This window comes from Mustela erminea, chromosome 2 (genome assembly GCF_009829155.1).
Source record: "Mustela erminea isolate mMusErm1 chromosome 2, mMusErm1.Pri, whole genome shotgun sequence".
Taxonomy (NCBI): domain Eukaryota; kingdom Metazoa; phylum Chordata; class Mammalia; order Carnivora; family Mustelidae; genus Mustela; species Mustela erminea.
This window is the reverse complement of record NC_045615.1, coordinates 130200042-130217030: the sequence shown is the minus strand read 5'-3', so window position 1 is coordinate 130217030 and position 16989 is coordinate 130200042. Positions and strand designations below refer to the sequence as shown.

Sequence of the window (16989 nt, the reverse complement as noted above, 5' to 3'; positions counted from 1 at the left end):
TATCCAAAAAGAGCTGCCAGAGTGATTTTTTAAAAGTATGGGTTAGATCATGTGCCCTTCTGTTTAAAACCTTCCATAGCCTGCCAATTCCAGAGTGTAAGAGCCACAGTTCTGATGGCTTACTAAACCTCTTCTATTTTCTTGACCTCATCTCTGATTACTTCTGTTGCTCCTGCTTCCATCACTTTGACCTCCTTTCTGAACCTCACGCAGGCCAGGCATGCTCCCATATTAGGGTTTTTGCATTTGCTCTTCTCTCACCTGGAACACTTCACAGAGAACTGGACAGGTTTGCCCTGTTGCTCCTCCAGGTCTTTGAAGACTTCCCCAGCCACGCCTTAGAATTGTAACTACTCCTACACCCCACTCCGGGTCACCCTCTTCCCTGCTATTCTCTGTAGAACTTTTTGCCTCTGACATGCTATTTATCTTATCTGTTGACTCTCATCCCACAAAAATTGAGGCTTTATGAGGACAGTAATCTTTACTTTGTTCAGTGGTGAGTTTCTGCCTGTATTAGGTGCTCAGTAAATAAGTATATTTCTGGGATCTTTTTTTGCTTTAACAAGTCTATTGTAGACATTTAGAAATATTTTAAAAATGTTAGCCAGTACTGGGAAGAGTATATAAGATACTCTCAAACACTGATGCTTGCTTCCACTAAAATAGATAAAATTGAGGAATTTTTTTTTAAAAAAGTATTTAAAAAATTACAGTTTGCGGGTGCCTGGGTGTGTCAGTTGGTTAAATGTCTGCCTTTGACTCATGTCATGATCCTAGGGTCCTGGGATGGAGTCCTGTGTGTCAGGCTCCCTGCTCAGCAGAGCGTCTCCTTCCTCTGCACCCCTCCACCTCGTGCTCCCACACTCTCTTGCAAAAATAAATAAAATACTTAAAAAAATAGAGTTTGTTTGGGCAGAGGGATGGAAACTGCTGTTTATAACATTTGACCCAATAATTCCACAGTGGGCAGTCCTTAAGAAGATAATCAGAAATGAAGACAAAGATTTATATTCAAAGGTACTTGTTTTAGTTTAAAAAAAAAAAAAAAAACCCAGGTCAAACAGGAATGCTTAAATGCGTAAAGATGTGTCCATATGATGGGATATTAAGCAATCGTTAAAATAATATTAAGACGGGGCGCCTGGGAGGCTCAGCCGGTGACGGTCTGCCTTCAGCTCAGGTCATGATCCCAGCAGCCTGGGATGGAGCCCCGCATCCCGCTACTTGCTCAGCGGAGGGTCAGCTTTTCCCTTTTCCCCTCTGCCTCTCTCCCTGCTCATGCTTGCTCTCTCTCTCTCAAATAAATAAAAATCTTTAAAAAAAAAATTAAGGCAATTCTAGTGACATGGGACACATCGTGTGATACTTTATTTGGATACAAAACTTCCACTTGTACTAAAACTGTCTAGTTTGCTGGGACGGTATAATCCAGTAAAATACCAAGAGAGCTTGTTTGCGGGAGTGAGATTTCAGGTGACTTGGTTTTGTGCTCTGTGTTTTGTGTTCATACTTTTCTAACCTTGCCGAATTTCCCGTCAGGAGCGGGCGCGGTCACTAGCGCGCCTCCTGCCCTGGTTCTCCGTTCGCCCGAGCCGGCGGTGCCCTTGGTGCGGGGGCCGGCCCGCGCCTCACCTTTCAGAGCCTCCTGAACGTACTTCTCCAGGTAGTACTTGCGCAGTTCGTCGTTGTCCAGAGACCGGTCGTCGATGCCGTTGGCCGTGATGTAGACATCCACGTCGCCGTAGTTCCTGCGGATCCAGCCGAGCACCTTGCGCTCCCCCCACGGCAGCACCGCCAGGCGGCTGGGGGAGCTCAGGCAGGTGATGTCCTGCAGGAACTGCACGTCCCTGTCCGCGTCGTAGCGGCTGCCGTTCTGGCGCGCGTGCATCACGAAGCGGGTGGTGAAGTGGTTGAGCGCGTAGAAGTCGGCGGCGCCCTTGACCAGCCGCCGCTCCTCCTCGGTGAACCGCGGCAGGGCGGAGCGCGACAGCCCCTGCCTGTTCTTGAGCGCGATGTACTCGCGCATGGCCCGCGGGTAGTCGCCGGTCTTGAAGAGCGGCTCGGCGAACCAGGCGATTTCGAACTGGAGGAAGCGCTCGGCCGCCTGCCAGTGCGAGCGGGCGTAGGGGTTGGCGGGCTCGGCCCAGTCCGAGTGCAGGGACAGCGACACGGCCCCGCGCTGCGCCGGCCGGTAGCGCCCGTCGTAGAGGCGCCACACCAGGGCGTGGGCGATCAGCAGGTGGTGCGCCGCCCGGTAGGTGTCGTTACCGGTGTGGCTGTACACGTCGCTCAGCCGGTTGGGTTCGTTGATGGTGATCCAGAGCTTCACCAGGTCCCCCAGCTCCTGGAAGCACAGCCCGGCGTAGTCCCGGAAGGCCTGGGCGGTGGCCGGGTTCAGCCACCCCCCGCTGCGCAGCAGGGGCGTGGGGAGGCCCAGGTGCGCGTGCGTCGGGTAGTACAGGGTGACCATGGGGGAGATGTGGAGCTTCAGCCCCTCGCTGACCACACACCTGTAGTACCTCAGAGCTTGTCGGTTGACCACGGACAGGTTGCCCGTGGGAAGGATGGAGGGCCAGTCCAGAGCGAACCTGTAGTGAGTGACTTTCATTCTCGCCAGCATCTCCAGCTGTCTTTTGATGCTGACGAAGTCTGTGCATTGAGCTGGCCGCGTTTTCAGCCTCACCCCTTCCACTCGGTGCAACAGTCTGTTGCCTGTCACGTTCCACACGTACAGGTGAGGGTCGCTGAACTGTGGGGAGGAAGCCACCACCTTGGGCTGTGAAAGACACGCACGTTCAAGATTTTATTTATTATTGATTTGTCACAGAGAGAGACAGAGAGAGCACAAGCAGGGGGGAGGGGCAGAGGGAGAAGCATGCTTCCTGCTGAGCAATGAGCCATATGCGGGGCTCCATCCCAGGACCTCAGAATCATGACCTGAAGGCAAGGCAGATGGATAACTGCCTGAGCCACCCACCCAGGCATCCAGAAAAACAAGCACATTCAAGTGAATCACACCCCACAGACAGGCCCTTAGCATGCATCGTCTAAGAGGAAGATGGGCCCCATCTTATTGTGCCTCTTCCTGACAATAGAGAAAATAAATGATGCATGTAGCCTTCGAAACCACTGGCCCTTTCCTGCAGTTCCCATGGTGACATCATAGAAGAGTCCTGCTGGATGAACCTCTCTTCTAGCTCTTGAAATCTCCCAGGGAGACCAGAAAACCGGGAAGGAACCATACAGGGGCTTGGCCTCGAAGACAAGTTGTTTTTCAGAACCCCCTGAGAAATTGTTTCCTAGTTCGTTTGTCCTAAAAACTGAAGTCACCCAGTGGGGTCTCACATGATTCTGTTGAAATGCATCAGGAAATTGGGCTTGTACCCTCAGAAGGAATCGTGAAAGCTGGACCTTCCAAACCCTGCCATAACTTGACAGCAAAGTTAAAATTCTAGTCGTAGAGGATTTCATGGAGACTAGGACTTGGAGTTGAGGTGGCTGGTTGACCCAGCCACAGTTCCTGAAAGAAGCCAGTGAGGTAGCAAATCACCGCTTGCACTTGCTGAGTCCAACTCTCTAACACATTATATTTGAAAAGTCCAAGTGATGTCACATGTGTATCATGTTGTCCCCACCGACGTGCCTGTGAGAACACCGCATTTCTTCATCCAACAGAATACGGAACACCCTCTTAAGGCAAGATGTTTGGGTTATGACTGGAAAAAAACAGTAAAATTTCCCCAGAAACTCCCAAATTGACTCTTGGATCTGATGATGATGTGTTACACCCCACCCCCCACTGAGGAGCTAATTCTCGACTCCTTTCCTCATTCTACCCTTTTGAAACTGGGGCTTGGCAACTCTGTCTAGTGACAGAGTAATCTCACCCACCTCACAGGTGTGTTGTGACGAGTCAATGACTCTGGGAAAGCACTCTGTCAACTCTAAAGCAATCTACAAACATAAGGTAGCCATAACTTGGGTTTAGTTTTCCGTGGTTGCAATAATTGCCTGCAAGGCCTTTGAGGCTAAATTAAAACAGAAGAGAGCTTAAGAAAAAACACTTCCAAATTTGAAATTAATAAGAGAAAATACAAGTTCTGTACTTGTTTCCAAGTAACTTTTCTTCCTGTGGTTGAATTTAAGTGCACCTGGAAAAAATGATAATTAACCTTTGGTAAATATTTTCCCTCTAATTGTTTTCTCGTGTGTCATCCTTCATAGTCTAATTACAAAACCATATCACTGCCCACTTACCATCTGCCAACCAGTTATCTAGAACATTAAACTGAGAGAACACTGATCATGTGAGCATGAAGTTAAATCTGCATATAATTATTTGAGTAAAATCCTTCTAGCTTAGATTGGCAATCTCAGTGTTTTCAAACCTCAGCGCATCTTAATATTGAAAGGGTGTTTAGAAAGAGCAATCTTGCTATGAGATAAGGCAAGATCAAATGAAAATCTGTCTTTTAAAAACCTCCAACAAGTATTCAGTTTAGCAAGTGGGTATGATTATTCTGCTAAGAGATCTAGTTGGGGATAGTGAACCATGATCTCAACCCTAGCTCCCAAGAGCTTAGTCCTAAAATTCTGTTCCACACTGAGAGGATGCTGGAGTCCTTGGAGAAATGGCTTTTTCCAGTCTGTGGCAGGAAGAATGAGGTGATGCTGGTACATCTTATGCCAGAAAAAATAAGGATGTACTTAAAAACTGAAAAGGAAATGTCAGAAAGACACAGGAGCAGTTTGAAAGGCCACCTTTGAGATAATCTGAGCATCGAAAGGACTAATGAAAACAATGACAGTAATGAATTATAATGCATTGAAATTAAGAGAATTACCTAATATATGTAGAAGGAATAATTAGAAATTCACCATTTTATACTCTGCAAAGTAATAGTTCAGGTAAAGTTTATGAATCAATATTAAGACCATTTTAGTGACATGTTGTTCGGAAGGAGGATTTCTATATGGTCTCAAAGTGTCACCAGAACATTACTTCTTAATTACAAATGGAAAAGGTACCTTTCAATGAAGAGATCTTGCAAATGCTACCTTAGTCAAGAAATGTGGTAACTACTACTTTAACACATTAACATTTTCCATAATGAAACAATGATATCCTGTGCTTCCTCATGTGATATATTGGGAAAAGACAACTTCATTTACATAGTATCTTTCCAGAAGTGTATCAAATCCAATAAAGAAACAAATCCAGAACATGAGACATTCTACAATCAATTGGTCTGGGCTCTTCAAAAATCCCAATACCTTTCTTGGGGGAATTATTCTGAGTTAAAGGAGACTAAAGATGAATGACAATGAATGTGTCATCCTTGTTTGTATTCTTGATCTAAAATTTTTTTAAAAATCTATAAAGGACATTTTGGGAACATTTAGGATATTTTGAATATGGAATGTATGTTAGATGATATTGAATCAATATTAAATATTATGGGTGTGACAATATTATAATGACATAGACTGTCCTTGTTTTTAGGAGACACATTTGAGTAGAAATATTTTGGGTAATAATATAATATATATATTATATACATAATATATAATAATAATGTTTGCAACTTTTCACTGGCTTATAAAAGAGAGGTAAAACAATGTGGCAAAATGTTAACAATTGGTCAGTCTTGATGAAGGGAATATGGGTGTTAATTGTACTCATTTGAAATTTCTCAAAACCAAATGTTAGAGGAGAAAAGAATACTGAGAGGCTGGGGAAAATAAGATGGGGATGTTTGTGGGTAGGCTCACTACTATTTTTCAGGTGTTACTTTCATTTTGTCACTCTATAGAAGACATCAATTTTTTTGACACCTATTCATACATCCTCTGGCTGATTTTCCAAAAAGCATTCTAATTTTCCTTGGCAAACAATTCATCCTCACTCTTAGTCCAAGTTCAAGGGAAGCTGATGCCTCACTGGGCTCCAGGCATAAGCATGAAACTCAGAACTGGTTGATCACAGAACTGCTTCCCCTGCCACAGGTGGTTCACTCTTGTTCCTCAGAGTAGGGTTAGGGGCCCCCGATGGGGTAGACCTTCACAGCTAATCACTGGGGCACAAATAGGTTTTGAGGTAAAGCAGAAACGTTCAGGTTGTGTCATGTACAGGCAGGAACTCTTGTCTCTCCTGGGGTATTTCTTCTCTGGGTGTGGAATTATAGAAAATATAAACCCATTTGAAGTGGTAGGGAAAAGATGGCCTGCCTTTCCATGTGGTGGAGACAGAGACTGGGTAAGTAGTTGGCTCTACAGGGGACATACAGTGAAGATGAGTCACTTCTGTATTTAGGTTACTCTGTGTCTTTTCTCCTGTTATTATCTCTGAGCCTTTACTAAATCATGCCTAAGTATCAACTGGCATTGAGATTCATGACCTGAGAACTCTGTTCATTCATGGTTTGAGCCCTTTTGTCTGACCCCATCCCTTATAGATCTTGCTGTCTTTTCATCTGCTTCTAGAATACAGGCAGTAGTGTGGCATTGTGACGTCTCATAGCATGGTGTCAGGAAACAGATCTGGGTAGTCTGAACAAGTTATGTAACCTCCCTAAGCCTCAGTTTCCTTGCTTGTAAAATGAGGGCTTTATGATTTAGGAGAGAGAATGTGCATATATACAACAGTTGTATGCTTGGCACATAATAAGAGCTTAAAAGATAGTTGCTATTATTGTGTCAAGAGCGCTGCAAATACGGGGTTTTTGAGTTGCCTGTTAACAGTTCTGCCACTATTTCTGTTTCCTCGGGCAAGTCACTTAGGTCTCAATTAGGAACCAAAGGGTCTCACTTTCCTAATCCGTAAAATGAAGGATTTGGAATAGGAGATCTCTAATTGGCTCATCTGGCCCTAAAAATTGACTTGAACAACGTCACTTTGCGTGGTACGTGGCTGGTGCTCCGTTGCTGCCCTGGTCAGGCACACAGCGAGGAGCAAAGCGTCAAACCTCTCCACCCTCATGCGGGGAAGCCTTGCATTCTAGTAAGGGGAAAACACGATCAATAAAAATCCATAAAGCAGTTATCAGGCTGTGGGGGGGGCAAATAGGGAGATATTGGTCAAAGGGCACCAACTTCCGGTGGCAAAATTAGGTTCTGAAGATCGGATGTACAGCCTGCTGATTATAGCTAATGATACTAGTATGACATACTTTCAAGTTGCTGGGAGAATAGATCTTAAATGTTCTCACCGCAGAAAGAAATGGGAATTTTGTTACAGTGGTCATCGTTTTTGGCAATACAGAAACGTATCAAGTCATCATGTTGTCCTCCTTAAACTTACACCATGTTGCATGTCCATTACCTCTCGATAAGGCTAAAGGAATAAAATGTGTAAAGTACATAATAGTATGTTAGCTAGTGATGAATAGGATATACAGGGGAAACAGGGAAGAAAGGGGAATGAGAGAGGATTGTGATTTTTCTTCTTCTTTTTTTTTTTTTTTTGGAGTGGAGGGAAGCCTTATTGAGAAGGCGGCATTTAAGGAGTGATGTAACGAAGGTGACGAATGAGAATGGGAGCCCCCACGAGGATACAGAGATAAGGCAAATTATTCAAACCTGTCAAAGAACAGGAACCACTTAAATCAAGGGCCACCAATAACTGGCTTTTGGCAAAACATAATCTAGAAAAAAAATTTGTAGTTTTGATGCTACTGACCAATGACTAAGATCCCTTTAGACCATATACTTCTTTTTTTTTTTTTTAAAGATTTTATTTATTTATTTGACAGAGAGAGATCACAAGTAGGCAGAGAGGCAGGCAGAGAGAGAGAGAGAGGAGGAAGCAGGCTCTCTGCTCAGCAGGGAGCCTGATGCGGGACTCAATCCCAGGACCCTGAGATCATGACCGGAGCCGAAGGCAGCGGCTTAACCCACTGAGCCACCCAGGCGCCCTAGACCATATACTTCTTGAGGGCAGCCTCTCATCACCATCGCCAAAGAGAAATTCTGGCATATGAAAGAAAGGCTCTGGGAAAGCACCAAATCTCATCTTCCTTCCTTTTCCTCTCAACTCCTCTCCAGAACCTCCAAATAATCATATTTGCTATTGTCTGACGGCTGTCATCAAGTCCACAAAATAAAATATTGTGACCTGGGGCGCCTGGGTGGCTCAGTGGGTTAAAGCTCTGTCTTTGGCTCGGGTCATGATCTCAGGGTCCTGGGATCGAGCCCCGCATTGGGCTCTCTGCTCGGCAGGGAGCCTGCTTCCCCATCTCTCTGACTGCCTCTCTGCCTACTTGTGATCTCTGTCTGCCAAATAAATAAATAAAATCTTAAAAAAAAAAAAAACCACTGTGACCTATTTGCACCCATTTAGAGTTACTTCATAAGCTGTCACTCACCTTAAGGACAGATTCGGTGACTCCCCACGAGAAGTCGCAGGGAAACTGACCCCGCACATCTGGGGTGGACTCCTTGAAAGTAAAACCATTTTCCTGTATGATCTGTTTGTAGTAAAGTGCCGAAGACTTGGGCTTTCTTTCTTTTTGCTTACTATTCAAATCCACATAAAATAATCCTCGGCGAGTGGCGTAAGCATCCTGCCATTCAAAGCCATCCAGGAGGGACCAGGCAGTGTAGCCAAACACTTGTATTCCATCAAACCTTATAGCTGCACAGAGGAAGAAAAGCAGAGATGTTCACTCTGGTTTGTGTTTCTGATTCGCAATCTACCGGGGGACGTGTTGCCGGGAGCATATGGGGAAACAACTTTTATCCTCATTTGCAGGCTTGTGATAGACAATAGAAAATTCCCATTGCTACTTGAAAAGCGGCAGCTATTTTCATCCGGAATGCTCCTCCCCCTTACCTACAACAAGGGAAAGACACGGTTCAAGGGTCAAGTTTAAAATTCTTCTTTGGAGCCCTGGGTGGTTCAGTCGTTAGGCGTTTGCGTTCAGCACAGGTCATGATACCAGGGTCCTGGGATCAAGTCCCTCATCCCGCTCCCCGATCAGCGGGAAGCCTGCTTCACCTTATCCCACTCCCGCTGGTTGGGTTCCCTCTCTTGCTATGTCTATCTCTGTCAAATAAATAAATAAAATCTTAAAAAAATAAAATTAAAAATATTCCTGAGAATATTAGTGTGCAAATCTGCACCAGAAGACATAGAAATCCCCCAGAACCCTTTGGGACCAAGGCAGATGTCTGTTCGTGATCAAGAGTGTCTCATTTCAAGCTTGGGTTAGGTCCCATTTCATCTTCTATGAAACTACCCTTTAAGGACTGAAAAATCAGCTTTGAGAATGAACATAAGTGAACATACATATAAGAAGAAACAAGGACAGTGCTGTGGGAGAATGCGCCAGCAGAGGGGCAGGGCACAGGAGGCTGCTGTGCTCCTGGGAGGCTGCTCTTGGGCAAGTTTCTTAACAGAAAAGGTTGGAAAACATCTCTCAGGACCTTTCTAGCATTAAAAACTCTGATTCGATAACTTTTTTTTTTTTTAAGTAATCTCTATATCCAATGTAGGACTTGAACCTACAATCCCAAGATCAAGAGTCTCGTGCTCTACTGACAGAACCAGCCAGGCACCTGTGATTCAATAACTTTTAGAAATTGGGTAAAAATGAAATATGGTAATCAACAGCAACAGTAAAAGTAACAAATATCCAAATCAACCTCAAACTATTTTTCTTTTCTTAAAAGCTTTTCATTTTCATGCTGCTTCTTCCCAAAGTTTGGGGCAACAAGATCTTGCTCTCCCCGAGGACCCTCCCTGAAAGTTCTCCAGCAGAACATTTCCTCTAGGCTTGCGACTTCTAAATTTTAATTAATCAATTAATGAATTAATCAGTTTGTGTATTTATTTATTTTTAGTTTATTTACTTTTGAGTAAATAAATATTCCCATCATGGGACTGGAACTCACCACCCCAATATCGAGAGTTGCATCCTCAGGGGTGCCTGGGTGGCTCAGTCGGTTAAGCAGCTGACTCTTGGTTTTGACTCAGGTCATGATCTCAGGGTTCTGAGATGGAGTCCCGTGACAGACTCTGGTGGTCAGTACAGAGTCTGCTTGTTCCTCTCCTTCTGCTCTGACCCCAGTCACACGTACTCTCTCTCTCATAAATAAAATCCTAAAAAGAGGGATAACTGCATGCTCCACTGACTGAGCCAGCCAGGTGCCCCTAGGCACATGACTTCTTTTTTTTTTTTTTTCCAAAGATTTTATTAATTTGTCAGAACACAAGCAGACAGAGTAGCAGGCAGAGACAGAGAGAGAAGCAGGCTCCCTGCTGAGCAAGGAGCCAGATGTGGGACTTGAACCCAGGACCCTGGGACCATGACCCGAGCTGAAGGCAGCCACCCCACCAACTGAGCCACCCAGGCATCCTGGCATGTGACTTCTAAAGAGAGCTACAAACTTCTAGAAAGATCTGCTGAGAATTTCTTTATATTTGGTGAAATGGAGCCAAGCTCTGTAGGGGAGCTCGTGGTCTTATCTTCTGCTTCATTATTTCAATCAGCCACCTGTAGATGTCACTACTTGAGTAGTGGAAAAGGAAGGAGGGGCTTAGTAGGGATCAGAGAAATATCCAGGAGCAACAGAAATTACTCAGCTTTGCCATTCATGGCTCATTGTTTGTCTTCAGACCTTTTCACCATTTAGTCATGTAATAGAATAAAAAGAACACAATTTCTTTTTTTTTTTTTTAAGATTTATTTATTTGGAGATCAACTGGGGGAAGGGGAAGAGGAGAAGGGAGAAGGAGAGAAGCAGACTCCCCGCTGAGCATGGAACCCGTTATGGGGCTCGAACCCACGACCCTGAGATCACAACCTGAGCCGAAATCAAGAGTGGGATGCTCAATGATTGAGCCACCCAGGTACCCTTAAAAACAGCACAATTTCAGGAAAAGCTTTCAATGTCTTAGACCACGTTACTACTGTTAGAAAACTTTGGGGAATATCTCTTGTAGCATATGTTCTTTTAAAAAGAATGAGATAGCATCAGGGTGCCTGGGTGGCTCAGTTGGTTAAGAGTCTGACTCTTGGTTTTGGCTCAGGTCATGATCTCAGGGTTGTGAGATGGAGCTCTGCAGTGGGCTCTCTGCTCAGCTCGAAATCTGCTTGAGAATCTCTTTCTTCTTCTCCCTCTGCACCCCCCCTCTCAAATAAATAAATACATTTTAAAAATCTTAAAAAAAAAGCATGATAAGCCCCTTGTTGCCAATTAAGGGTATATATCTACAGTCTAGTATTATTCTGTTCCCAAACTTTTATTAAAAAAGGACATGAGAGTAACAAAATTAACATAAACATTAACATAGGTCAATGGGAAAACCCAACAACCATAATCATGTCTGAAGATGACTTTAAGTGTCCTATGGTGTAAGTATTCAAAGGTCTAAAAAATCGAGCTAATGTGCAACCAACCTTGAAGAACCTGGTTGAGGAAATTCTTCATCATGTAGATGGCTGTGGTGTCTTCTGTCTTCACATGACTGTCTGTGAACCAACCATTCTCAGCAATCAAGATCCGAGGGTTGTCATATTCCAGTTTAATCCAATTCAGCACTTCTCTTAAATTGAGTGACACATTTTGTCCCATTTTAGCCATGGTGTTCTGGGGCTTGAAATTGTTGGGTCCAAAGGAAAAGGCAAAGAAGTCAGCAGTGCCCCTCACAACCTTCTTCTCTGCTTCAGAGAAAAGGGGTAGAATGGAGAACGACTTCTTTTTCATCATCTCTGGATAGTCTCCATCCCCGTGGATAGGGTTGGCAAACCACCCGAGCACTGAAACCATGGACTGTTGACACTTGAGTATATCCACCATGTTTTCAGATCTGTTTGGCTCAATCCAATGGGATCCCAATGTGATTGACACCAAACCCTTCTGATGTGGGCGGAAATTTGTGTTGTAGTTATGCCAAACTTTTGAATGAGCCTGATAAGAAGAAAATATCATTAATCTTTCTTGTCCTTACTCACACGTATTGTAATTTGGCTGGTGGAAAGTCTTTTCATGGACAAAGTAGTGACACACAGGGTGACCCAGGGGAGAGCTATCAGGGAACCCTGATGATCTCAAAGTCTGTTCTCTGCCTTTTCCTGTGCCTTCAATGGAAAGCCTCTCCTATATGATTGTCAAGGGGCAGGCAGAGAGTCCTGATCTTTCATTGTTCTATGGAATCTCCTTTGAGCCCTAACTAAGTCCAAGATAATGCACTCTCAAAATCCTGTAAATGGATAATAGAGCCCATCTTCTAGACTTCTGAAGACTGAATGAATTAATATATGTTAAGGACTTTAGAACAGTATCTGGCATGGAATAACTCCTACATAAGCCATTATTATTACTACTATGACTATTATTTTTATAATATTATTATTATTAAGACAATTTTATTTTTAAAACTCTTCTTTTATATCCCTATTATTATTAATATAACAGTTATTATTACCGTTATTAAAGAAGGGTGGCAGGGACTATACAAAGCAGGAAAGAGTGTGGGTTTTGGGTTCGGGCTTGAAGTTCAGGAACTTACCATGTGGCCTTGGAAAATTCACTTCACTTTTCTGAAATCTCTTAGTATCTTCAGCTGTGAAATGAAGTTAATTCTAATGCCCTTTGTAAAGTTGTTAGATACAATGCTAACGTATATATTAAATATGTAGCATACCATAAGGCATGTGGGAGGTAGTGCTCAAAGATGCCTGTTATTATGACTGGTCCTCCCAGAATTTATATTTCCAGTTGAGCTTTCTGATAACAGAGCCTCAGGATAGGTTTCCAGTCTGTTTAATAGGTATGCACTGAGTGCTTACTTAATGCTTGGTTTGCCCTGCCTGGAGAGGCTGAAATAAACAGCAGGAGAATGTGCATTCAGGAGCCAATCATCTTATTGAGAAAATAAGACTGAATGTGTGAAAATATAAGCGGCATAAAATATAAATATAAATATAAATATAAAATGGCATAAAGTAGGTCATTAAGTGAAAAATTAATGAAAAGTTTGGTGGGGAGCCTGGGTGGCTCAGTGGGTTAAAGCCTCTGCCTTCGGCTCGGGTCATGATCCCGGGGTTCTGGGATCGAGCCCTGCATGGGGCTCTCTGCTCAGAGGGGAGCCTGCTTCCCCCTCTCTCTCTGCCTGCCTCTCTGCTTGTGATCTCTGTCTGTCAAATAAATAAAATATAAAAAAAAAAAAAAGAAAAAGAAAAGTTTGGTGAACAGCCACAAGCTGTATCAGGAAGAACAAATAAATATCAAGGCCTACAATTAAGGACTCGAGGCTAGTTAATGCTCAAGGTCACCTTGTGACCTGGACAGGCTTAGAATTTTCCTTTATCTGTGTGACAGCATCTCTTCCCCTCAGACTTGCTTGCCTCCTGATGTCTCCTCCCAGGTGTTGCAATTTCTCCTCTCTTTGGTGTTTCTAAAACAAGTGCACAAACCCTTACTATATTTTAAAAAATTTTATTTATTTGACAGAGAGAGAGAAATCACAAGTAGACAGAGAGGCAGGCAGAGTGAGAGGGGAAGCAGACTCCCTGCTGAGCAGAGAGCCCGATGCGGGGCTTGGTCCCTGGACCCTGAGATTATGACCTGAGCCAAAGGCAGAGGCTTAACCCCCTGAGCCACCCAGGTGCCCACAAACCCTTACTATTTTTAACCCACAGTATCTGCTTTCTGTTCTGTTCCATAGCTTGTCGTTTGCTCATTAGAAATATTTTATATTGGGTTGAATGATCTGAAATGCCTTTATGTAGGCCAGAAACCATCAAATCTAAGCAATGGTTCAAACCTAATAGATCCTGGGGCATCTGGGTGGCTCAGTCGGTTGAGGGTCGGAAGCTTGATTTCAGCTCAGGTCATGATCTTGGGCTCCTGGGATGGAGCCCCACGACCGACCAGCTTCCGGTTCCGGGAGTCTGCTTGACCCCCTTCCCCCTGCTCCTCCCTTGCTCGTGTGCATGTGCGTGGACGTGTGCTCTCTCTCTCTCTCTCAAATAAATAAAGGAATCTTTAAAGCAGCAACAACAACCTAATAGATCCTGTGGACACTGAAAATGTTCCATACATTGGACTAGGATGGGGAGAGATAGGTGTTAACATAGGAAGAAAGGATTCCCAGACTGATGGATGCTTCCTTGCTTTACGCAAAATAGCTCATTTAAATCACCCCCTGAAAGATTTTCTGAAGGAGCAGATGCTTTGAAGTATTACCTATGTTCCACCTGTCCTTGCTCAATTTTCACTGGAAGATCCCAGAATCATTTAGCACCCAAACATTCCCGAGGATACTTAAGAATGATCTCCTTCTGGGGAAGTTTCAGGCTGCCGCCTGACTTCCAGCTTCTGGAAGGAATCACAGGGGAGCCTGGGACAGCCTTCACCTCAAGTGGTCTTAGTTGCTCTTTGTGGGCTTTTCTGGGGCTGGAATCCCAATAGAAAGACTTGAAGACTGCTTTTTTTTTTTTTTCCTGATTTGATACAAAAGCAATCATTAGAACCCAAAGGCAGCATTCTTAGCTCTATTCTGATCTGTGCCTTAATCCCCTGCTAACCTCAGTAATTTCATTCACAAAAACCACAGCGATCCATACGTCTCTTCAGGGCTGTAGGGCCCTCTGATGTGAAAACCGTAAAGCACTAAACAAGCCAGATTCCAAGTCACAAACCAGCTGCCTCGCACATACGATGTCATCAGACACTAAAGGGAAGAGATGGCATCGGGAAGTGCTTATCACATCCGTCATCCTAGGAACAAAAAATGGAGAAGGGGATTTCAAGACAGATGTTCTAGTGCCTAGTTCAGTGACAATATGAAAGTGATGTAACCTATGATAAAATCTTGGTTGCATCAGCATTTTAATGAGAAACGAGGACCGCTTAGAAGACAACAGACAACGTACATTTGCAATTCCCTTCCAAAAGACTTTTCTGGAGATGTGCATATATAGTTACATACACACGTGTGTGGTCATGCCCCAAGGTGACCTTCGTATTCACAGTGTGTCTTTCACCTTTGCTGCTATTTGCAGAGGCTATCGAGGTATCTAGGGTTATCTTTGCTCTGGACTGAAGACCGCTCTCCACTCTCCTGTGGGGACCGTGGGGGAGGGGCTTCGAGTGGCCCTTAGGGTTATAGCTTGATCCTGTTTGCCAAGTAATAAGGTAAAAAGTATTGCTCCGAGTTAGTGAGTTAGACATAGATCTTGATGGAACAGAGATATCTAGGTGTGTCCTTCGATCTGACACTCATAAAGGAGGTCTACTGGGAGAACTAAAATGGGGTGCAGGAGTTCAGCCTGGGCCCTGCAACCTTGCACAATAGTCCTTGTGCGATTTTCAAGGTTACCCTCTATCTTGTACAAGGCCATCTACCTTTGGAATGATTGATTTAAGGGAGCTTCAACCTTTGTTCTTTAGGTTCAGTAGCTTAAAGGGGAAGTCAGCCGCTTTTTCTTTCTGAGCCAGCTATCAGGGCCTGATGTCACTGAGAGACAGCCAGGGGCCGAATATCTCATTCTGTTCCTCCTTTTCTCTAATGTAGCAGCTTTCTTGGATGCCTCTGGAAGACCAGACTCAGATAAGTTCTCTGAATGATAGGAAGCAAATAAGATAGCAGGCACAACTTGAGAAACAAGATGTAAGTGGGGGTAGAGGTCAGGAGGACATGGTGGGATGCTTGTGGAGGGCACGGGTTGAAGACAGAATAAAAAACCTAGCATATCACACGTGTCCATATTTAAGGAGCCCCCGCATCCTTTGTCAAAAGCTAAATTTCCAAAGCCATGCATGATTTTACTCACATTGTGGTGGAAATATCTTCATGGGAACTCTGAACATGATTATTGTTAAAATTACTTCATAAAGAATCAAATAAAAACTGTTAAAGAAAATTTATTTTAAAATTCCACAACCAGGGCACCTGGGTGGCTCAGTGGGTTAAGCCTCTGCCTTTGGCTCTGGTCAATGATCTCCGGGTCCTGGGATCGAGCCCCACATCGGGCTCTCTGCTCAGCAGGGAGCCTGCTTCTCTGCCTACTTGTGATCTCTGTCTGTCAAATAAATAAATAAAATCTTAAAAAACAAAACAAAACAAAAAAACCCCATGGTTTTAACATTGTTACAGAATTCTACTTTCAATGATATTATTACTAAATTCAACTAATGCTTGAGTCAGAGTCTAAACTGGCAATGCAGAGGGGAAAAGAGGTCTAGAATAAAGCTCATCATTAATTAAGTGAAGCACTTGTGGGTTTCCCACATTGGAAGGGAGCTTTGAAGAAATCAATAGCAGCAAATTGATGCTTAACTAAAGTTCAATTTCCTTGCGCGAGGAGAACACTGACGTGCCAACTCTCCAGAGGTCGGAATGGTATTTTCAGCTTCCTGTTATTATTACATTAACAATTGGGATCCTGTTGGTAATTTTTTCATGCAAAAGGACCATATCTCAGAGTATAATTGAAGCTAAAATGGCCAGGATGAGTGACTTGCAGCTTTTCCTGAGGATTTAGGAAGGAAGAGTTAAAGATAGTCAATGCAGAAGCCACTGCGGAAGTTACAAATAACACCATTATTCCAATATGAAAATAAGACCTACTAGTTTTAGGCCCAGCAACAAAGGCAGATTTTCCATGAACCCCTCACTTGCGTGGGTCCTTATAAAATGTTCTAGGTGGGTTGGAAGCCAGGTTGTATTTAGAAGCATTTTTTTTTTTTAAGATTTTATTTATTTGACAAACAGAGATCACAAGTAGGCAGAGAGGCAGGCAGAGAGAAGGAAGCAGGCTCCCTGATGAGCAGAGAGCCCAATGCGGGGCTCAATCCCAGGACCCTGGGATCATGACCCAAGCCGAAGGCAGAGGCTTTAACCCACTGAGCCACCCAGGCGCCCCTGTGTCCATACTTTTGGGGGCATTTTCTCACAGAGGGTCCCCTAGGTTGTATGTTTCAGGCCCACGCATTGTAGAACTGTGCCTGGCCTATGAGCTTCTCGAGGGCTTACTATCT

The 16989-nt window shown here is 44.0% G+C and overlaps 1 protein-coding gene across 1 annotated transcript in view; it reads right to left on the bottom strand.

Annotated features, from left to right (window-relative positions):
- KLB (klotho beta) overlaps nt 1-16989 on the bottom strand; it is a 62717-nt gene that overhangs the window by 3049 nt on the left and 42679 nt on the right. Inside the window, exons 3-5 of the mRNA XM_032334112.1 lie at nt 11403-11913; nt 8367-8635; nt 1636-2779 (exon numbers count right to left, since the gene is read on the bottom strand). Coding sequence (XP_032190003.1) covers nt 1636-2779; nt 8367-8635; nt 11403-11913 — 1924 coding nt within the window. The remainder of the gene's footprint in view (nt 1-1635; nt 2780-8366; nt 8636-11402; nt 11914-16989) is intronic.